This window comes from Armigeres subalbatus, chromosome 3, assembly GCF_024139115.2.
Source record: "Armigeres subalbatus isolate Guangzhou_Male chromosome 3, GZ_Asu_2, whole genome shotgun sequence".
Lineage (NCBI taxonomy): Eukaryota > Metazoa > Arthropoda > Insecta > Diptera > Culicidae > Armigeres > Armigeres subalbatus.
In genome coordinates, this window is record NC_085141.1 from 113,206,723 (window position 1) to 113,230,249 (window position 23,527).

A 23,527-nucleotide genomic window follows, 5' to 3' on the forward strand; every position below is an offset into this window, starting at 1 on the left:
TGAGAATATATTGGACACGGTGTATAATAAAAAACACCATATTCGAAAAGTCATGGTGCTCAAATCTTAAACACTTGGCCACTATGGCTTTCGAAAGCTTCTCTTATATCTCTCTATGATTTCTGTAGTTTTTTTTGCGAGTGACTAAAATCGATTAATTAGATTGCATTTTATTTCGATTCGATTTAGAACTGTAATGATGTTTATTTGGATTATCAGTTTTGCAAATTTTTCAGCAACGTGTAATATGAAAAAGCGGCCTTCAATACCTGAAAAGAAAATTTATTCATGTTTCATCTGATTTTACAGACACTATAGACATAACACTTACCGAAACATACGTCACAAAGTCCAAATCAAATAGCTTAAGGGCGGTCAACTTTTTTGGTTTCTGTGAAGCCATTATAAGAATTATTACTCTTTGACGAAACTGAGCACCGCCGTTGTACCAGTTGGACGTCATTAAAGCATCACTCACTTTCACACTCTGTGGAAGATATATGATTAAATATATTTATTTTTTCAATTGTTTTCAACTGAATACTTCACCTGATTTTGCAAGGTTTCTCCCAAATAACAAAACGAAAAGAGCTCAACCATCGTTAGCATGAAGTACTCTACAATATTGATCAACTTCATTGCACTCAGACTCTCCTGATTGGAAGAAAAACAAAAATATTAAAGATTTGTCCAAAAAGATTCGAATAAGTTACATACAACGGTTGCCATATATGAGGTCAAACAAAGTAAACACAACATCTGTGCAAGCTTCATCATTATGAAGGGATGAGCGCAATCTTCCAACAGACGGCAAAAGTTCATCAACAAGACATGGTGATCTATGCACTCATCAAACGCTGTGGCCAACTCATCTTGAAGGAAATCTAAGTATTGATGCTTTACTGATATAGGAGCCAGCTTCTTAATGGTCGAGACTGGTGCCTTGGCTAATTCTTCCAAAAACACTTCTTTGATGTAATAATTTTTCGGTTCTCGTAAAATGTCCTTCTGGAAAGCTTGTAATTCGGACAGCTTAATCTGCTTACGTGAGTCGTTGATCATCGCAGTGTAATAAATATTGCTCAAACTACAGGAAAGTATGTCGTACTGTCCACAAACTGTAAAAATGTACATCATTTGCAATGTTCCTGCAATTCCGTATACGATCCCCACCTGGAGCTGGCCAAGAACCTGTCCCAGGTATGCCAACTCGTAAGCAGGAGAACGATTAATATCAAAAGGATACCAACACTGTAGAGGCAGCATCCTCTCATATTGAAGAATCGGTAAAACTGCCCAATGCAGTGCTCCAAGAATACAAGTTATAATCCAAGCTTTGAACAGCCGTATGAAATAACGTCTCGATGAGTCGAACTTGACGTACGTTAGGCCGGCTGCTGACCGTTGCTTGAACTTACACTTGAGCAGAGTAATAAGCTCGATATTCTTACTATAGCAAAGCCGAAAGTACGCATTTACAAATGGCATCAAACAGTAGATAATGGCATTCACCATCACCAGGAACAGATTGTCCAGATTATCCACACTGTTTAGGACGGTTTTGATGTGGAATATGGCGATGTGTAGGCAGATGAATTGCCAGAAAAGGTAGTAAAGCACGTTCAACATAAACGATATATGATAGCGTTTCTGGATCCTCACAGCAAGATGTCTATCGAAGTCATACGGCCACAAGGCAACAATCCGCATAAAGAAAAATATAATTGACAAATTTTTATCGAACTCCGTTTTACTCATTTCCGATTTCTTTTCCGATGGAGGGTCTGTAAGATAATGCGTTTTGTTTTATGCACTTACTTACATATAAAGGTTTCTAGGCATGTCTCCTGGCTAAATGTGTAGGAGCCGTCTTCGTGGCGTCAAAGATTGTCACTCGTGAGAAAATCGACTGACGAAAATAAAAAGCCAAATGAATGATTAATAACGATATAGATCATTTATTAATGTGCAATATTAGTTGCTTCAAGATTTGTATTTGATATCGCTATTAATTGCACACTTTAGACTGTACTGCAAATACATTTTTCATTAATTGGGTGTTTACAACGATATTAGGGTGTTCGAATTGTTTAGCTTATGTTGTATTTGATTAAATACCTGAAAAAGAGCGAAACTGGAATAAAAACCCTAAACTAATTCACCTAGTAGTTTTTTTATGTCTTTATTATAGAGGTTTGCAGCCCTGGGCTGGCTCACCTCTTATACCTAGTAGTGACACTGCCTTGCTCGAATCTAACCAAGAAACCAACCCAGTAAAACATTTCCTTCATAACTTTTGAGCGCAATGACTGATCGTAATCAAATTCAATAGCTTTTAAAAAGGCTTTACCATCTTTGTTTTGTAATGTCATAATATTCTAGAGTTCAATTTAAAGGCTTCGACTCGATTGCTTCCTTAGTGTATCCTCTGGAATTCAAAAAAAATAGCTACTGAAATTTGTGATTTTGTAACTCGTTTGCTAATTCATCAAGGAAAAATCTCTGAAAGTTCATGTGAGAGTTCTTCAGAAGATGCCTACGCATATTCCTCCGCGAATCACTCCGAAAATTCCTAAGTAATGTCCTCTAAAAACATTCCTTAAACAGTTTCATGCTTTTTTTTGTCCCTCTTTCTTACGGAAATATTTCCAAGAATTCCTCTTTCAATTTCAAACATCATCTAGAAAAAAAATCCAGGAATTACTTTAAAAATTCCTTCAGAAAATTCGGATATACCGTCAGGAATTCTTTTAAAAATTTCATAAAAATTCATTCAGAAATTCCACCAGGAAATACGAGTGAATTTTTTTCAGGAGTTCCTTCGGAAATTCACCCAAGATTTCGTTCGAAAATTCATTTACAAATTTCTGGGGTAACTGCTCCAGGAATTTCTTGGAAATTCCTCCAAGAATTGTTTCGGCAATTCTTGGTTCATCTCGATAATAGTTAGGTTCCTTTCACACTCTATCGCTTCGTATTTACTGGCATCCCAGCGAACGACTTTGATTTTAAATTATCTTTCGATTAGCTACTTCCTCTTACTTCGAGTAGAATCAAATCTGACAAATTTTCATTGAAAATGGGACAACTATAAATATTAATAAATAATACTATTTCAATAAATTAGGAATCTGTTCGCTGTGAAATACACTCAGATAGATAATTAAACTTGTTCATCCCAGTCTAACTAATGGAAGATAATATTCAACCTTATCGTAACTATCATTTTAAAGAAGTAGGTGGTAAGATTTTCTTAAATTTTGAGTTGTGCCATTTTTAATAAAAATGAGTCAGATTCGACTCTATGTTAAGTAGATCAGGCTAAGCGTGTATGGCCGCCCAGCTTAAAGCGCTCTACAACTTTCATGCAACATTCACAGACGGCTACCAAGCCACTTATAGTTTTAGATTATCTCGTTTATGCAATAAACACACAAAGCGTACTGGCTTCAACACAAGCGGCGAAATAATTGCGGCATAGCAATTGATGGTCTTATGTTGCATGGATAAGAAAACACAAAAAAGATCACTTGTCATAAGACGAGTTTATAAAATCCCATTGAATTCCACCACTTAATTGTATCTTAACAGATCCGTATTTTGACCTCAACAGTAAGGCCGTCTTCAGTGTCTCGTACTTGACCCGACTTAGTCGAGTCAAGTACGAGAAACTGAAGACGGCCTTACTGTTGAGGTCGAAATACGGATCTGTCAAGATACAATTAAGTGGTGGAATTCAATGGGATTGTATACACTCGTCTTATGACAAGCGAAGATATTCCACTAAAAAGCTCAAAATAATTTTCTTAACACAAAAAAGATATTTGAAAAAAATTGCACGGGATAGCATACGAATAGAATTTTGAAACTCCACATCATTTCGCTTTATTCACAGTATAAGAAATTCCGACCCGTACTGCTAATTGTTTTTAATTGAATTGTGTTTAAAATTTTAGATAAGTCTTTCAAAATATTCTACGTTCGTATGCTTTCCAGTGAATCTTTATCAAATGTTTTCTTTTCTGTCTCTTCTTCATCAAACAACACTAAACGCCAATGCTTGAATGCTCCCTCGCTCCCCCAGCTTGACCTAAAAAAATAAAAAAAAAATCTTTAAAACGTCATTTAAAAACCTAGTTTAATGCACCTAGCGGTGATGAAAGTTGTCATTTTGTTGCACTGCACAATATTATTTCTGATTCTGTACACAAAATATGGAAAATATGGATCTTTAAGAAATCATACCAAAACTGTCATATGATTAGGAGTAGACGAAATCAGAAGCAGATAACATGTGTTAAACATGGCGTTTGCTCGGTATAAGGCGGTGGTGGATGTGATCCCTTCTTTTGAAGCAGGTGCTCGCCCGGATTAAGGCAATGGTGGAAGTGATCACTTCTTTAAAAGTGGGCATTTATCTGGATTAAGGCAATGGTGGATGTGATCACTTCTTTAAAAGTAAATGTAAATCGTTTAACGAAAATAGAAGTTTGTCCAGAATGATTGTACGACAATTCCCCGAGAACCAATTCTTCTAAAGCAATTTCTACGAATGCAATTTGCCTGAATGTAGCATTTCCCCGAATGAAACAATTTTCCGAACATAAAGTATCTCTTGCAAACACATTATTGCGATCGACAGTATGCGTCCGAACAGAGCTGTGTTCAAAGATACATTATAGAGTGTCTGCTTGTTCTTGATCTTCCAAAATGTGCTGGTAAATTATAAAGATGTCAGAGTACAGTGGTGGTAGTTTGTTTTTCTGAAATAGCCAAACAACGGCTGCTATAAGGCGACTATAAGGGTAAATGTGAATCCGTTTGAACAAAAATAATGCGTTTATCCTGAATGAGGCAATGGTGAATGTGATTCCTTCTTCAAAAAGAATGCATCTCCCAGAATAATGCAATAATAAATGTCCTCCTTTAAGGCTCAAGACTCCATCACAATGTTTTGAAAATTAATTACTGTATCACTTGTTTGTAATAGTAATGCAATTGGTACGGAAAAGTGCAGCAGCGATAAATGAATTTTGTTTACAACTGGGGTGGGTGGAAATGGGGTGTTAAAAATATGCCAGCTGATGCATAATGTTGCCAGACTTGACGAATTGTTTATTTTACATCATAACACATGTTCACTAGGGTAGTTCACATTTCAAAAACGTTCGAAAATTCCAACTCCCAAATGTCTATAAGAATCATTTTGATAATGTAGGAGTCCTGGCAAAATTTCAGGCAATTCGGTGGCCATTTAGGGGTGGCGCGAGGTCAATTTATGTTTATATGGAAATTTGTTTGGGAAAAACTTGAAATTTATCTTCCAATAAACATCCCCAATCTCCATTTTTGGAGTCTATTTGAGCTTAACCAGTGGGTAACTCATTAATTTTGATTTATGTTTCCACTGCTACGTTGAGGCTAATTACACCATTTTAGCCATTTATCTCATATTCACGCTTGCAATAGAACCATTCAATCCACTCATAACTAATGTGTTATCCGGAGGTCTCGTTTATATAGATTCCAAAAAGAGAGGTTGGGGATGTTTGTTTGAATTCATCACGTCTTGACAGATGTAGGGAGACTTGAATGATTTTTTAGTTTTTCCCATACAAATTTCCATATAAACATAAATTGACTTCGCGCCACAGCTAAATGACCACCGAATTGCCTGAAATTTTGCCAGGACTCCTATATTATCAAAATGATGCTAATAGACATGTAGGAGTTGGAATTTTCGAACATTTTTGAAATTTGAGCTGCCCTAATGTTCACGGTGTATCAAATATATGGGTATTTATCGGTTTAATTTTTTTATTTAATCTGGTAACGGTGAAAAGATGATTATTTTCTTGTATATGCACATCTTTGTTTGTGTGTTGGCTGGGGTATACGTTGTATTGTTCGGATTGAATGAAGTTGCATCGCGTAGATTTTGTATTCACCGTTTCACTTATTGCACTAGTGAATTCGAGTCTTCCGCATTTTATTGCATTCATAATACGGTCGTCAAATTTGTCTCTCACTTCGATTTTTGGAAGCAGTTTTCGACAGTTTTTGGACGTGAAGTGAATTAATTGGTAGTCAAGATTGAAGAAAAAAGCGAAACTCAGTCAGGATGGAAATCTTTCAAGTCGGCCCTTTGCACCACCGGAGGTGTACAGGATCCATAAGCAAAAGTAAGTAAAAAACAATAGGAAAAGATTAAGTGAAAAATCAACTGAGGGTGTATGTACGTTAGTATGCGTTCGATGAACATACGAATATCGGCCTAGGAAAAACGCAGTTTTCAGAGTTTTTTCCAGCAATTTCCCAGTAATTGCTAATTTTGATAAGTGAAAAAAGATAATGGCGCTAGTAACGTTCAAAATCTTCCCTTCCAGCGTAACGCTCTCGATTTCCAAAAATCCAAATGACACCCAGTATAGTAAAGAAAGACGTAGGTCCTACGTCAATAATAATATGGAAATGCTATGAATATATTATGATGGAGAGAAAATCCGTAAATAGCCCCGAAATATTGAATTTAGTTCAAAACTGTATTAGTATTAGTGCGGATTCGAATAAAATCATCGTCATTATCGGATTGATTACGGTTTATAGAGCCTTAAAAGTGGGTTCTTTCCCGAAATAATTAAACAATGAATTTTATTCTTTCTGTAATATAATATATCTTCTTAGAATAAGGAAATGGGGGATGTGATCCATTCTTTAAAATAAAGCATTTTCACGAAGTAAGGAAATGGTAGATATGGTCCTTTCTTCAGAAGTAGGCGTTAGCTCGAAAGGCAAAGGCAAATAATTTTCGTTTTTGGAGAGTAGGTGTTTGACCAGAATAAGTAGGCAACTTTGACCAGAATAAGGAAAATATATATGAGATCCCTTCTTAATCTTCTCATGGTTTCGGATCTCTTACGGAGTCCCGCCGCTGTTGTAAACGACAAGCGTGCTTTTTTCAAAGGTGATGTACTTTTTATCACCCCACCCCTATGGGTCACGGAAGGTTAAGCAATGAGAATCGATTTTTTAACATTTCACCGAAAAACATTTAGCTGATTTCATTTTCGCGGAATAACATTTGGTGATATGTAACTCTCGTTACTCTCGGCAAACGCAACCGACTGTTGTTCAATTCTGATACACATAGTTGGGTAGAGAGAACAGGGTGTGAAATGTTGCCAAAGCAGATTCGATAGATACGGGGAATTGACTGATATCCCATCGTTATTAGCTGGTTATGGAACAACTTCTCGCAAGGGCAGCTGTTGTATAATTGGTAATACGTCCGTGTACTAAATGGAATAGTGTGGGTTCAAGTCCCACCGGCAGCCGAATCTTTTTTCGCAATATCTCTTAAAAACACCCTAAGATGGCAAACTTAACTATGTGTATCAAAATTAAACATCTTTTCCAAAAAAAGAAAAAATCTGACTTCCCTCACAATATTGATATGATATTTCTTATTATAAACACGATTAATGTATTTTAATATTGTTTTTTCATGATTATATTTATAATAATAAACATCCGCTACTTAAACCATGTTTTGGTCAAAATGGCGAACAAGTGAGAGGTAAGAACATTGGTTTTGAACAATTCAATGCTGCTGGGCAAAATAGATGCTTTAATTTGTATGTTTCACCGGCATCGTATCTTATATATGATAGATAATCGAAATCGAGCGAGACATACGATTAATTTGGGAAAATTCAGTCGGTAAATGATGAAAACAGATGTAAACATATAGAAAAAACGACAAATGTTAGGAATGACATAATTCAAATTTAGTATGTCTTTAACTTTAATTTGTTTTAAAGCTCGATTATTGTCTCAGGTCGATCATTAAGAGTAATATTTTTGAAGCCATGTGGCGAGTAAAAATAAACCTTTTTTAAGACTATGACTATGTATTTTAATGATTCAACCAAATTTATTCCTACGGTGATTGAGTCTTCAAATATAAAATGGCATCTTACAATGTATCCGTGTGCTGCTTTTTTATTAATAATATTATTAATGAGTGTCCTGAGCTTATAGGCTACATATACATCGACTTTTAAATAAAATTATAATTAATTTGAAATATGCCATTCCCAACATTTTTCGTTTTCTCTGTATGTTCACATCTGTTTTCGATTTCGATTATCTATCATATATAAGACACGATGCCGGTGAAATCCATGTCTTAAAGCATCTATTCTGCACAACAGCATTGAATTGTTAAATCGCAATGTTCTTACCTCTCACTTGTTCGCCATTTTGACCAAAACATGGTTTAATTTCAAAACATTGATTGTTTAAGTAGCGGATGTTTATTATTATAAATATAATAACGAAAAAACAATATTAAAATACATTAATCGTGTTTATAATAAGAAATTTTATAGAACAAAATCAGAAGGGTTATGTACAAGACCCAACGTAAACTACGTAAGGCAATTTTGTTCATTGAGGATTGTAGTGCCATCATGCATGAATATTTTAAGAAAATTCATTTGATTACTTATGTCACTGTTTGGAACAAAACTAGCGTATCTTAAGATATGAAAATTGTTGGATACGACAATTGTTTAAAAAATTTACTATGAAAACCCAAATTTATTCCTCAGTGGTAATGATGCCTTTCTTGGATCCGAATTGCCTACATTTGGGTTTTGAAGCATTTGATGAAATATTTCAATAGAAGAAGCCCTAGGGGAGCATCCTCTTTTCCGTTTGCAACATTTATTATTCAGAAACATTCCAATCATAGGCATATCTTGTTTTTCGTGCATCACTAGAAATCATAAAATGTCTATCATGTACCAAAACCCAATTAATTTGGTTGTGATGCGCGCGAGTAGTAAACGTTGAGGACGGGGAAAGAGGGTGTGTGTTATTACAATCTAACTCCCACTATCTGGCAGTGTCACCAGTGTTAGTAAAATCTGGAAATCTCAAATCTCATCGGCGATTCAAACCATGCGTGAGTAAAGTCCCATCAGAATTATGGCCGAGAGATTTGCTCATGATTCGAATCGCAATTTGCATCATTGCATGATATTTACGTGATCTTCATTGTTGAATGCATTGAATTATCTGTTTTTCGTCTAAAACAATGGCCAATAATTGCATATATAAACAAAACATACGCCTCGATTGCGTTTTGACGCTTTTTAGAACGAAATCATTTTTCGGTGAGTGAGCGAAGCTATGCGATTCTGGCCGTGAAACTCAAGCGCGATGCTCACCCTACAGAACCGCAGGCGAATTAGCTCGTGCATGAAACCTCGATGATTCAGATTTGAGTATGATTCTACCAACACTGAGTGTCACTATGGATAAAATATTCGTGCAACCATTTTAATATTATCATTGCAAGACGTTTGATTCAGGGAGCAAGAAGGTGATAGCTCTATTGTAACTCATATAGCCCGTTTCAAGAACGAATGCGTTCCGAAGCTTTTGTCGTGTACAATAAGTACCGCATGATTGCACCCACGTATTATAAAAATATCTTAAGTGCATTCACACTTCCTGAATCAAAGTTAAATCCTTCTGATTCAGGCGCGCATTTAATTGGACAAAATATTATAAGGCCGATAAAAATATTTTTATAAAATGTGTCTCCACCCCACTCCCCACCTCCCTGTTTTGCTCAAAAATAACAATCTGAGGGGCATTAAAAAAGATTTCCGGTAAATTTTGGGAACTTTCAAAACATTCTTTAACAAATTATTATTATTTTTTATATATTATTTTATTATTTTTTTATTATTATTTTTTTTTCATTTCAATATTTATCTCTTACTAGCAGACCCGACGAACTTTGTTTCGCCTAAAATTGATTTATTCTCTGATTAGTTCTCGAGTTATTCAGAAATTTTTGGTTCATTTGTATGGGAGCCTCCCTTTCCAGAAGGGGGAGGCGTTGCAAACCACCACAGAAACATATCTCCCCTTCCGAAATCTCCACACGCCAGATTTGGTTCCATTTGTTTGATCTCGAGTTATGATGAAATTGATGTTTCATTTGTATAGGAGCCACGTTTCAAAGAGGAGAGGGGTCTCGAACCATCTTAACAACCTTCCGCGGCCCCAAAAACCTCTGCATTTAAATTTCCACGCCGCTCGATTCAGTAGAAGAAGAAGATTACCCCCTCCCTCTTGACTTTGCGGAGACCAGTAGACCTTGACCTTGCGTAGACCATAATTTTTAATAAATATGGGTAACGGCCTTATTAGTTTTCAGTTTGCAAAAAAAAAGTTCAACATTTTTCCAAAGTCATTTTTTAATATAAACATGTTTGTGCAATTACATTGCGATGATTGCATTACTAGCAAGGGCATTGGCATTGATAAGAATTGATCGTCTCATGCCTGCACAAACATGCCCCTATCTGCATCACTTTTTATACACCATGCACTACATTACGCATTTTTGTTACCTTTGTTTCGACCGCGGTCACTGGTCCGGCTCCATTGTTCTACTTTTTGTGCGAAACACCGCACAAAAAGCAGAGTCCAAAAGCCAACCGCACTGAACGGCGACGGCCGAAACGAGACTCTTGCGGACAAGAAAAGAGGGTGCTGACAAAATGATCCGATACCCTATTTTAACGTTCATAACCCAAAGTTTCAATATAATTGACAAATTGGTAGAGAATTTCCGAGTCGATTGATATATAAATCTCAAAAATCCATCGGAAGATAAACTGCCGCTAACCGCAAGTCGAGCACAGATGTGCTCGATATGCGGTTAGCGGCAGTAAAGGCGCTATTCAAGTTCAAAATCTTACATGATTTCGTGACGGTCTCGAATTTGGAAATTTTCTTTTGTCACCCTGTAGGGAAAGGGGGGGCAATATGCCCTAGCTAAGCAAACACTGCTCTATTGTCTTATTTGTAACGCTATTTATGGGTATTTCTACATTATGCATCAGTTGAACAAGATAGCTAGTTGATGCCATTCAAAAATTGTCAAAAAACTCAATCATATTGATAACATTCACATTTCAAAAAATAGGCGTATTTTGAGATTATTTTCAAATAAATGAACTTTAGAGAAAAAATTTCAACCATTTTATGTACGCATACATTGAAGGAAGGGATAAATATTGAAATGCATCAAAAACAATTGAGCCAACAATTAAATTTCCTTTGGAATTTTCGAATACATTTATCTAATCTAAGCTGTATGTTCAATTTTGAGAGTGACTGTAGATGTGATTCGTCCTTTGGGTGTAGGCTTTTTCCTGGAATAAGGTGGTGAATTTAATCCCTTCTTTTAAAATAGGCGTTTAGGAAGAAGGAATAATTCAATGACGGATGTGATCCCTTTCTCGTAAGTGGTTCTAGCGTTCCGTTTATCCGTCTTTGCGAAAAATGTCTATCATTAGTCAAAATCTATAAGAACATATCCTCGATCTACTTTAACTAAGAATATGAAAAAAATACATCAAATCTCACTTAACTTTTCAAAAGGACCTAAGTAACATTTTTTTCATGAATTAATTTGAGTACTGCAATCAAAAGCTTTCATGTTTTTCTGTTGATTGCGCTATTCAAATTAATTCATGAAAAAAATGTTACTTAGGTCCTTTTGAAAAGTTAAGCGAGAAATAACCACTTTCTCTTTTACAGTTCCAAATTATTAGGATCGTTTTTGTTCTTCCAAATTATGCCAAATATTCGTTATGCTAAATACCCGTTATGCCAAATATGTCAAATGACTCACTTTTTCGTTGCAGTTCAAAATTATGACAAATGTCCGTAAAGCCAAATGACCCTTGTGTCTGATGGGCTTTGTGCCAAATGACCTTATACCATATAGCGTTATGCCAAATTACTTTTAAAGAAGGGATCACATTCACCATGAGGTATTTTTGTATTACATAATGGAAATAAAATCAAAAAGTTAAAGATTTGATGTAACTTTCAATGTTTGTTTGCGCAACATTGTGGAGCGACGCTGCTCTTTTGTCCCCTCACTCAGTTATGCAAACAAAATATAACTTTCCTCAGTCGTTAATCTATCTTCTCTTATATATAAAAATGAAATGGTCTGTCTTATATACAAAAATGAAATGGTCTGTGTTCGTATCCGCATAACTCAAAAACGGCTGAATGGATTTTTTTCATTTCTTCAGCAGAAACATTCGTTATAGTTTCCGACGGGTTTATATGATATTTCCTCATGCGAAAATTATTAATAAAGTTGAGTAAATCGTGAAAAACTAAAATTAAGATTCGTATGGAAATTTCGCATGGGCAGTTCACAACGCGCATTTTCGCCTACTATGCAGGACAACGTCTGCCGGGTCGACTAGTCTATATAATAAAAATGAAATGGTCTGTGTTCGTATCCGCATAACTCGAAAACGGCTGGATGGATTTTCTTCATTTCTTCAACAGATAAGTTCGTTATCGTTTCCGACGGGTTTATATGCTATTTCCTCATCCGAAAATCACGAGTAAGGTTGAGTAAATCGTGAAAAACTAATATTAAGAATCATATGGAAACTTCGCATGAGCAGTTCAGAACGCACAATTTCGCCTACTTTGCAGGACAACGTCTGCCGGGTCGACTAGTATGATATAACATTGCTCCAATTTTCAAAAATCTTACGATTATCGAAAATATATTTCACTGGTCAAATCCCCCCCGTGTAGGTGGGACGATATTCCTTTACCTACTAAACACAAGGGCGGCGTAGCCGGTAACAGTTGCTTTCAAATGATATGGAAAGTATTGAAATGTGATTCAAACCCGCTTAAATGGACTTATCTTCTTCTTCTTTTTGGCATTACATCCCCTCACTGGGACAGAGCCGCCTCGCAGCTTAGTGTTCATTAAGCACTTCCACAGTTATTAACTGCGAGGGTTGTAAGCCAAGTTACCATTTTTGCATTCGTATATCATGACTCATGAGGCTTACACGATGCTACTTTTATGCCCAGGGAAGTCGAGACAATTTCCAATGCGAAAATTGCCTAGACCAGCACCAGGAATCGAACCCAGCCACCCTCAGCATGGTCTTGCTTTGTAGCCACTCGTCTTACAGCACGGCTAAGGAGGGCATCTAAGACTAAATGGACTTATGCTGGTTTTTAAATGTCAAGCCCACAGGTTTTTCTACAGCTCGGCCTAACGGTTCGTTGCTAGAATTCAACTAATAACGGAGTTATAGCGAACCCATGACCCTCAGTAGGTCGTGGGTTCGAGTCCCATCGAAGGGAAAGTGGTTACCTCCAATACATTTTTCAAATCAATATTTTACACATAATGTACATATTAACATATGAGTTTTCAATCTTTATTTTAGTTCGTAAAAGAAAATATCATATAAACTCGTCGTAAATTATTGTCTATCCGGAACAAAGTTAGTACGCTTTTTTATACCGAAGTTGGATTTTTCTCCAGATACAGGCAACTTACCCAACTTCGGAAGTCGTGCGCTCATCAAAAACAAAGCAATTGGAAGGAACTTGATTTGTTTCTTATTTTTGTGATTTTTTTCAGCAGTGAGCACGCATGTTAACAACAAGATGCGACGAAATTAGTGCCGTATTGCTTTGTTTCGCGAAGAGATGAATATATTTTTTAGTGAAATGGAGATCGTAACGTTTCCCCTATGTATTGTCATGAATGAAAAGTCCTCGAGACATGGAATATGGAAAAGTGGCACTTTGACATTGAAGTATATTAAAAGCCCATTACACTTGATATGTTATTCATCATCATTGCAAATTTTCTTTGCTTTCTTATCATAAATTAAATATGTTTCATCATTAATTGTACATCCCTTTAAGGGACTACTAGCGCAAAAGGGATAAACAATTTTGCTTATTATTGTCATTTAAAATAAAACGATGGGAATAAACGACCGCTTGCAATTAATTACTAGTATGGCAAAACATCTTTGTTTTAGAATTGACTTCTAACGACCTCTACCACATTAGGACGTATGTTGCTAGAAGTAGAAAATTATTTTTTTTCTACATTGTGAGTAATGAAGAACATCTCAGAATATACAAAGTCTTACTGCTTTTTTTAAACTGCTGTGATGCTTGATAGAAACTGCTCTCAACTTCATTACCATTGCAAATAAATATTAATAATAATATGAATTTTCAAAATGGTGTAAAAAATTTAGGTTATTTCGATTTTTTTTGTGCGGTACGAGCATCTTGTTCACAACTGGTTGTTTGCTGGATTCTTTCTCAAAGGAATCATCCTATTCAGTCTTTTATTATCGGCATGTACTTCCATAGCATTGAACTTTTGTGGTAAACCTGTGTCCTTTGTTTAGTGCATTTTTCTACTCCATGGCTATTAGGAAGAAATGAGGGATCAATTTGTAATCAGATGTTTCTTAAACATAATGTGAAGCCTCTTTAGATTAAGGTATCAATATTTATACCCTACGAAAAATGGTGTACATCGAATCTTGAAGGCAAAAGGCGGGCTTCAGCTTCTTCCTCAACAAAAAAGTGGAATTACTGATTCTCACCATGCTTAGGAACTGAAGTTCAAACATTTTTTTGCTACGTTTTATGAGGTCCGAATTCTTTCTTGTGAAGAGATCTGTTTTCATTACGTTCTGCATTTCAGAATCTTTTACACAGAGCTCAAATAAGTCAGAGATTTCAGCAGATCCACCAAATTCCTGTTCGCATCATTCGTAATTGATAAGCGCTTCGAAACTGGTGAGATTTATCTCATCAGCTTCAAAACCAGCGTAAGCATCATGGTGTTGCGAATGTTATTGGAATCACGACCATCATTCAAGTATTAACAAGAATAGTAAGAATTAGAGCACAGTGTGGTAGATTCTACTCGGTAGCATAGCATATAAAGATGTTTACTCAGCGCTACTATTCAGTCAATAGAACAGTTGGAACTGGAATACTGTGCGGTATTTCGAATACTAGGTCAAGTTGAAGAGCGGTTTATCTCTTTATCATGAAGTAGGTATTACGGGTGATCAATCGTTCAACTTAATAACAACGGTGCCGTTTTTTGATTAATGCAGTAAAAGAAGTAACAGCTTTCATTACTTGTTATGCAACTATATAAATATGAAAACATAAGTCGGAGAACGTGCTATAACCTCGAAGTTGGTAGTACATGAAATGACACCTTATTTTTGATACAATCAATATCTATATCTTTAACGGTTATTTAATAGTCACGAAGTTATATTTGCTTGGATTCTAAGCCTCTTTAAAATATAGTGTGATATTTCCTGTATGAGTATTTTCTGTTGTTGATAAAAATGTTAAGAACTTACACAGGGAATCTTTCTCAATTGATAGTTCAATACAGTCGGTTCAAGTTCCTTTTAAACAAGAAAGTCTTTAATAGCAAATACGTACAAAAAATATATAACAAAACTGATACAACAAACACAGACAGCTCTAAATGTTTTACACCTTCCATACTCGACTGAGTAGCTCTGAAATTCGAATCTCGCATCATCGTAGTGTTGTCTCGCCGTCTTGCCCGGCTCTGACTGTCGATGGTGCACAGCGGGAAGGTTCCTTGAAAAGCAAGCACTCGGAACATCTGGCGAGATTTCCATTTGGCTGGTGCATGGTGAATGATGCTTGGGCAGGGATCTAGGATCCCGATGAAATCTAAATCTTTTCAAAAAATCGAAAAATCGCTCGCTCTTTCTCATCCAATTTCGGTCGATGGTGGTACTGCGCGTTTGAGAATTTGGATTCATCTAAGTAACGTTCTTTTAGAGCGTCCTTTATTGTATATTTTGAGTAATTTGGCTAACTAGGTTTAGATGAAAAATATGTGGAAGGGGTGAAAGGGTGAGATGAGATTTGTTAATTGGATTTTTTTATGTTTTGCTAATAATTTGGTTAATTTGACGTTTTTTTTCTTTTGGGTCCGGGATGAGGTTTTCTTGGACGGGATGAGCATAGTTCGGTGGAAGAACTAATGGACGGTGGATTGTTGGAGATGTTTAATCGATGGTAAGCTGTCTGAAGGTACCGTCCATGCCGAACAGCTCATCGGCGGTCTTGGGAGCACCTGGTCTGAGGGATTCGTTAGCCTTGCTGGCCTCCTGCTCCTTGAACCAGGCGGTGTATTCGCCCAACTTGGCGCGCCATTGCTCGTTCAGGTCCTTGATGGATCCAGCATCGCCACCGTACTCGGATGGCAGCATTGCCTTGGGGACGTACTTGTACAGGTCCTCCATGCTGCTGTGGATGTGGATACGCTCGCGGATCTTCTCCTTCAGGAAGGGCTTGACAAAGTTGACGATGGTGTCGACGATCGGCGAAACGTTGATCACGTGGACTTCCTTCAGTTTAACTGGATAAGCCTCCTGGACACAGATGAGGAACTTCTTGACCAGTGTGGGAGTGAATTTGGCAAAGTGGGTAGGACTGGCAACGCTGGCGTCCATGATGTAGACGTCGCCGGCAACACCGACGGCTTCTTCGGCCAGACGGACATCGCCGATCATCAGCGTCAGCTTCATCGATTCGATGACGTTCGGGGTGGTGATGTCCTTGTCGGTACCGCGGAGCATCACCACACGGCAACCGGCTGGGGTCAGTCCTGGTAGTGGCGGCATGTGGCTGGTGGGGGAGAAAACATAGGCATTAGATTATGAAGCAACTCGAGCTCAGTTTGCACAGAGATGCTTACATGACGTTCAGAATTTCGGCCATTTCTGGACGGCTGACGTCACGGTCGGTAAAGAACTCCGGAACGGCATTACGCATGGTGTAGTACATGTCCAGCTTCTGCTTGACGCGCTCCAGGCTGAACTTGCAACCGCGCAGGAAGGTGCGCAGGCGGGCATCGTCCATGTCCTTTGGCAGATGGGGCTGCTTGCCGAGCCATTCGCGGATGATGCCAATGTCGCGCTCAATGTCGGCTGGGTTTGCTGGCTCGCGCAGCTCCTCCTTGATCTTGGCGCTCAGTTCACCGGATGGCTGGACGAGAGTCATCTGTTGAAAGGGAAAGGGAAAAAAAAGAAGTGATGAATTAAGGTTGGCGAATTAATGTCTATCCAACAGTTGCATTAGTGAATTCGTTAGTGAGCAACATAAATCATGCTGGAGAAACTTTAAATAACTGGTGCAGTGCTTAATTCAATGAAACATTTCGCAAGCGGTATGAACTCTAAACGACGTATGAAGAAACATCTTTACACAGCCTCTCGTGGTTCTTGCGATTTAATTTATTGTAAAAACACTAAACGGTACGAAGGAGAGTACATGCCCGAGAAAAACAAAAAAACTGCTGAGCAGATTTCAACAGGCCATACTCTCGCTTCAAGTCAAGTAACGGCCGTTGTTGTCGCTGCTTGGTGGTTGTTGTACAGGGCTTGAGAGCCCCCCATCAGTTTGTATACCCAACGTAAACACTTTCGCTTTTTTTGCAGCAGAACGTAGTGAATGTCTCTACACATAGATACAGCAACAACGTGGTAGACGTCAAGCCCCTTTGTCAGATGTTTTCCTCTTATGCTTTGAGATGTTGCCATTTTTTGCGTCGTTTTCTATATATTATTATAGATATAGGAAGGACGGCAAGGAATATGATGAAGGTAATGGGCATTTTCCCATGAAATTGTTCTAATGAGAATTGATTTGCGTGGGAAGGAAGAAGCTTTGCCTTGTCTTGAGGTAATGAAGAGAAATTGGTTCGTGTTTCATAGTTGTTAGGCGGCGGCTTCGACTAGTTTCAATATAAGTATGAGTCAAATATTTAACCTATGGCGAAATTTGTGGAATGTTATGGCGCAGTTCATCGCATAAAACTATTACTGTTATAATTGTACTAATGGTGCAGCGAGATTTTTGGTTTCAAGTTTGTTGTCTAAACTCGGTTAATTTTAAAACGAGCATATAAAATGTAATTCCGTGTCAATATTATAAATATTTAAGTTTTAGTTTAAGTTTTTATAGTCATATGCCCGGCCCCATTTAAAATGCACGGGGACCAAAATCCGGCGGAAAATTTTCCCGAGGTGTAAGGTAGCCTTTAGGGTGGGGAACCGCGAACAGGAACGACATTATCAATCTAATACTTTCGAATCGACTGTTAATATAGCAACATAAGTATTGAAACGCTAGAAGCGCTATTATCATATATAGGATTTGTGATCAACATAATTCAACCATAGTTACCCGGAGTCGGTACCTTTAATGTCAAATTTATTGTTTTGGTTTGCTTGTTCTCAAGTATGAAAATTGGACTACTGTGATGAAAAACATGGACATCTGACACATAAAGTACCGTCTTGAACAAAACATATCGATCATAAGATATGAAGCGTTATTAGAGTTGATTCAAAAGTTGCTAAAGTCGTTCCTGTTCGCGTGACTAACATTTACTTCGACCTGGCAGCCAAAGTACCGGTACTACAAGTGTCAAACCGATGTTGGTGATGAAACCAGACATGCACTACAACATGAGGCATAAATTATGGCTTCTATTGGCATATTGTTGAAGCATAATTTGTCAAAATAATTTAAATGACTTCAATACCACTAGCGTTCTAGTACACATGCTTCTACTGCTATTAGCTATCTAATATTTAAGCATCTACTATTTTACCAGAATGTACCTACACTGGTTTCTGTTTAATAAACAAACAAATTTGCAAAAATCTACGCATATGGAATATAATAACTCCAAGAATTGGAATTGGAAGTCGCTGTCAATTGAAGTAGGCTCGATTTTCTCAAATGTTATGGATACCTTGTCTTCGGGCTTTTCCAGTCTGATATATATTTAACGTCGAAACGTTGGGAAATCCAAAAGATATTTTAGTAACTTGATAAAGATTGTCGCCTCGGTTCCCTTTGTTCTGTTATCCTGAACATGTTGGGTACTAAGCTGTCAAATCGTATGGATTTTCCTTCTTTGACATTTTGCTCCCCTATCCTCGCCAGCAAAAGATGTTCCAGACAGCGACGACAGCGACAATCTTTATCTGGTAACTAAAAGATCTTTTGGCAATCCACATGTAAAACCGTTTGAATAACGGGACTGACACTTGTATCCCACCACCACAGTGCATTCGGTACCCAACATTGAAAATTCCTCACTGACAGCCATAAGGGTAGTCACGGGATCGAAAAAGATCTGTGCGTTCCACGGTGACAGTTTCATAAATGGCAAGCAGAAAAAAAGGACGTCATGTATACTACGAAAACCCAACCAAAACATCAGACCCGTGGTTTGAATATAGGTTTGTGTTCGGGATAGTTAGTTAGAGTTGAATTAGGGCCCCTGGGTGTCTCAGCTTATTTGCGTGTATCATTGCTTCAAACTCTTCTTCGAGAGACGGTTTCTATGTTTTCGGTCACATTAGGGTAGGGAGCGGAAGGCTATCTGATAGATAATTATAAACCCGTCTGCACTCTTTATTGACGTATTTAATCAGTTTATGGCGGTGATAGATTAGTTGCTTAGAAGAACTTCCGAATGAACATTTTCGATTCGAATAATTTTGGTTTGATGTTAAAAACTAGTCGACGAAAGTAACATAGACGAAACATATGTGAACGGTTTTAGTGTTTTAGTGCAGTCGTACAGTTGGGATCCAGGTAACCATTATTGGTGGTCTTGAAGCCGGAACTATTGTCGTTCAATGCGCTGCTCTCCGGATATGCTAAAATAGGCTCAAGGCGAGGACCATACCCCGAAAGTCGCCAATAATCTAGCCCCTAATTCTTTCTGGTCGAAAGGTAGGCTTAGTACGGAGACACTTCCGAAAACTTGTGTTAAATTGACCGCAGGATTACCCGACAGTCAACTAGACAAATCAGAACGCCAGGTATCCGACGAACACAGTGTAAAATCTGAACGCTGTTATTAAAGAACCTAATTGATGTTTTCGATGGCAGCATTTTCAAACTTGCAGTGCTGCAAGAAACGACCAGAAGATAGACGGAGCGGGTTAGGCGAAGATGTTGGAATTGGGGATGTGTGAGGCCCTCCCAGCTGACCTTATTGAAATCAATAGTTGAGGTTGAAAAGGGGTCTTAGAACCCGGGTTGAGGTTCTCGGGTTGCCCGGTTACTGGGGGGTGGGGATTTACAACCTTGGGAGCATCCATGTAAAGCCCGAACCTCTCGAATTGTGGGTCCGAGATTACCCTTGGTATTAATAAGCCCCATCTTTAGGGAATCAGATGAGTGCAGTGATGGTAGCTGGATCATTCAAAGGCGCGTCTCTGATACTGGCAGATATGACAGAAGAATCCCTCGGCATTTGGAAGGAGCTCCCGCCGAAGTTGTGTGATAGCCGCGCGCGCTCGGTTTGGAGTCAAGGGAGTATTGGCTGGTACTTTAGGTTGTTTAGGTCCGTTCAAGCCGATGTGGTTCCCTTGATTTGCCGCAGCTGTCCAGTAGTGGAAGCTCTCCAGGATATTTCACAGTTGTCTCGCACTGTCTTTCTAATCCAGGTTTCTATGTCTCCCACAGGGACGGTTGACGAAAATCGCCAGCCTTGATATCCGAGGCAAGGTAATCAGCTGTGGTATTGCCAGACACTTCGCAGTGCTCCGGGATGCAAGCAAACGTTGTATTCGGGATGCATTGGGGATGTTGAGGCGCTTCGATCTGAAGTGCGGAGAGGACACTAGCAGAGTCGGATAAGACGAGGACGGGTAGGTGGCGGCGATGAAGGCCACAGCTGCTTCGGCCGCGAAGATGGTACAGATGTCCTGGAGACTGTTCGAGATAGTCATGTTGGTCCTGGTGACCCCGATGCCTACCCTACGATCTGAAACGGACTCCTCCGTATACATGTGTTCGTAATTGTTGAACTCTCTGTCTAACAGCTCGGCCACCACCGACCTTCTAAGAGCCAATGAGTTGTCACCCCTTCGGAAATTATGAACTATGGAGCTGTTACTGTTATTGTGCCAGCTCCTCGTTCCGGGTCCGCGACGTTAGGCATAAGTACGATAGGCATAATGGACGTTAGGCATAATGGACGTTAGGCATAATGTACGTTAGGCATAATGGACGTTTGGCATAATTCTGCCTTCTTTAGGTCACAGGCTTTGGGTCATTTTATGCCTAACGTCCATTATGCCTATCGTCCGTTATGTCTAACGTACTTATGCCTAACGTCTTTATGCCTAACGTATGTCTAACGGGGTATACCCTCTCATTCCATGCCAGTGGACACGCTCTACTGGGGGGAGACTGACGCCGGCCATCGCGTGAAGATTACGGTCTTCTTCGATAAAGTGAGGGATCCTGTATTCGCCGGAAGTTGCGCTTGTACATGATGGCTGATTGGCAAGATGACCAACTCGGCACAGGCAGACTCAGCTGGTGTGGAGGGTGGCAATCCGGAATCAGTTCGAACGTATGAGTTGAAGGTCGACGACAGAGTTTCAATAAGGTTACGGTGTGCGATACAGGTAAGTGCCAAGCCGTAGAGTAGACGGCTATCAATTATACCTTGTCTTATCCTTAACCGGAGCATCCTGTTATTGGTTTGGTGCGGTTTGAAAAGCACCCGAACCAAATTAACTCTGGTCTTACAATTAACTTTGATCTCATGGAAGTGCGGTAGAACTGAGAGATGGACACTCCAAGAACTTTTACAATTTCCTTGTTGGGGATGGAATGTTCTCCCAACTTGACGCTTGATCAGGACAACTGGTGCCTCCAACGGCAGACGTGTCCTCTGACGCACTTACTGGCGATCATAGTGAAGCCCACAGAGCTAGCCCAGCAATGGACCGACCTGACGGCGGATTGTGTTCTTATCCGCGTGCGGCCTGGAGTGTCGCCAACAATGACCAGCAATATATCGTCGGCATAGACAAAGATGTATATGTTCGGTGGAAGTGAACGAAACACGCCATTCATGGCGACAAGGAACAGCGTCACAGCCAAAACAGAACACTGGGGTACCCCAGTTTCCTCCAGGAAAGTCCTCGAACCCTGGTTCCCGATCAGGGCTTTGAAGAATCGTACTATTTAAGGTCAACTTTTCCAAAGAACCTATATTTTAACGAAGAAAATTGCGCAAAGACTTCTGCCCAGAACCAACGCACTGTTAGATCCAGATAGGTCAATAAAATCCAAATCGGTCGGTCGTTGTTCGGAATAGCTATCGGATCGGGGAAAATCCTATCTGAGAGTGGGTTGGTTGATGGCTGGTATCGCCATCAGACTTATTTGGATCAATTGATCTGAAGACACCTTTGGAACTGGTTGGGTCAATGAAATTCAGTTCTGAAGTGGGTTGATCGTAGTTCGGAATCGCTATCGGATTGAACCGAGTCAAGAACAATCCAAATATCCCGAGTAGCACAATTTTGGCCGATTCGGTTGCAGAAACTTATTTATGATTGGATTTAGTCGTACATAGATTACATTCATTTTTTTAGGGCAGGTTTCCTGTCTGTTTCTTTCAAGTGATAGTATTCACCATGCATTTATATAGGGCTCTCACATTCACGCACCTGCAAGTGAACTGAATGGACTGTCATGGGCCAAACACAATTGATACGTTTGCGTGCGTTTTGACAGTTTTCCCATGGAAAAACTGTCAAAACGCACGCAAACGTACCAATTGTGTTTGGCCCATCACTGTGGGCTGCGTATGTGGTGAGAGGGTTTTTGTTTACTTTTTTCCTGATTGTTGCTTCTAAACATTTTCAGTTTTCATTCCTAGGAAGTGATGGTATCAATATCCGACAAATCTCACTCACTGAGACTGAGGATTCACATCGCTGACTGGAGTGTGTCGGTCGGTGGTTTGTTGGCATTTCTGCACATTATAGGGTCAATAGAATCCAACGCTGAAGTTGGTTGGTCAAAGAATCTGCCATCAAGCAGGGTCAAAACAAAATTCCAGCTCAGGACCAATCTGGATTGGATTGTTTTCAGAAGAAAAGAAGAAAGATCTACAATAATCACTGGTAGCAATTGAGGACGTTCAACAAAAACAATATTTAGTCAACGAAATCTCTCGATGCATATTTCGATGTAACTCCGTGTTATTTGAAGTTTTTCTCAAAAAACATCAAATCTACTCAAACCCATATAATTACTACATGGTATCATATAATAGAGAAAAATAATCTTTAAGAATTTGGACAAGTGGTTGATTATGGAAGTGACTCATGAAGGAATCCACATGGAAAAGCTGAATCACTCCACACAATACGGCTCTTGAAGTCCCTTTGTGTGGCCGTAAGAGGGGCCTAAAATTTATTGAAACTGATCGACGCAATATGGGCATCAAACTTAAAGATTTTCAAATAACTTGGCTTTTTCAGTCTATAAACTCAATAACGATTTATTATTTACACTCTCGATGTTTCGGTTGATTGGTTTTGGCCTTTCTCAAGGGGCGTAAGGTGTAGGCGATAGACCTATAGACCGATAGACACGTCGATACTTTCAAATGTTTTCTTATTCAAATGGCCATTGAAACTAATTTTGGAAATCCCTGAGAAACTAGAGTAGTAGTCAAAATCAAGATCAAGTTTAATTCACTCAATTTCGACCTCAGGTAATAAAACTCAAAATTGGC

The 23,527-nt window shown here is 38.7% G+C and overlaps 2 protein-coding genes across 3 annotated transcripts in view; both read right to left on the reverse strand.

The window, feature by feature from the left end:
- Positions 1-215: 215 nt before the first annotated feature.
- On the reverse strand, positions 216-1,710 carry LOC134221897 (odorant receptor 83a). Its single transcript, XM_062701064.1, is given in 3 exon segments — positions 216-269; positions 332-487; positions 550-1,710. Coding segments are annotated over 3 exon segments (1,371 nt in total).
- A 13,610-nt stretch (positions 1,711-15,320) lies between these two features.
- Positions 15,321-23,527, reverse strand: part of LOC134228159 (alpha-tocopherol transfer protein-like) — a 49,262-nt gene continuing 41,055 nt past the window's right edge. For both annotated transcript variants that reach the window (XM_062709943.1, XM_062709942.1), the window contains 2 exons: positions 16,655-16,959; positions 15,321-16,584 (listed from right to left, as the gene is read on the reverse strand). In XM_062709943.1, the coding sequence (XP_062565927.1) occupies positions 15,963-16,584; positions 16,655-16,959 (927 nt within the window). In that variant the 3' untranslated portion in view covers positions 15,321-15,962. The remainder of the gene's footprint in view (positions 16,585-16,654; positions 16,960-23,527) is intronic.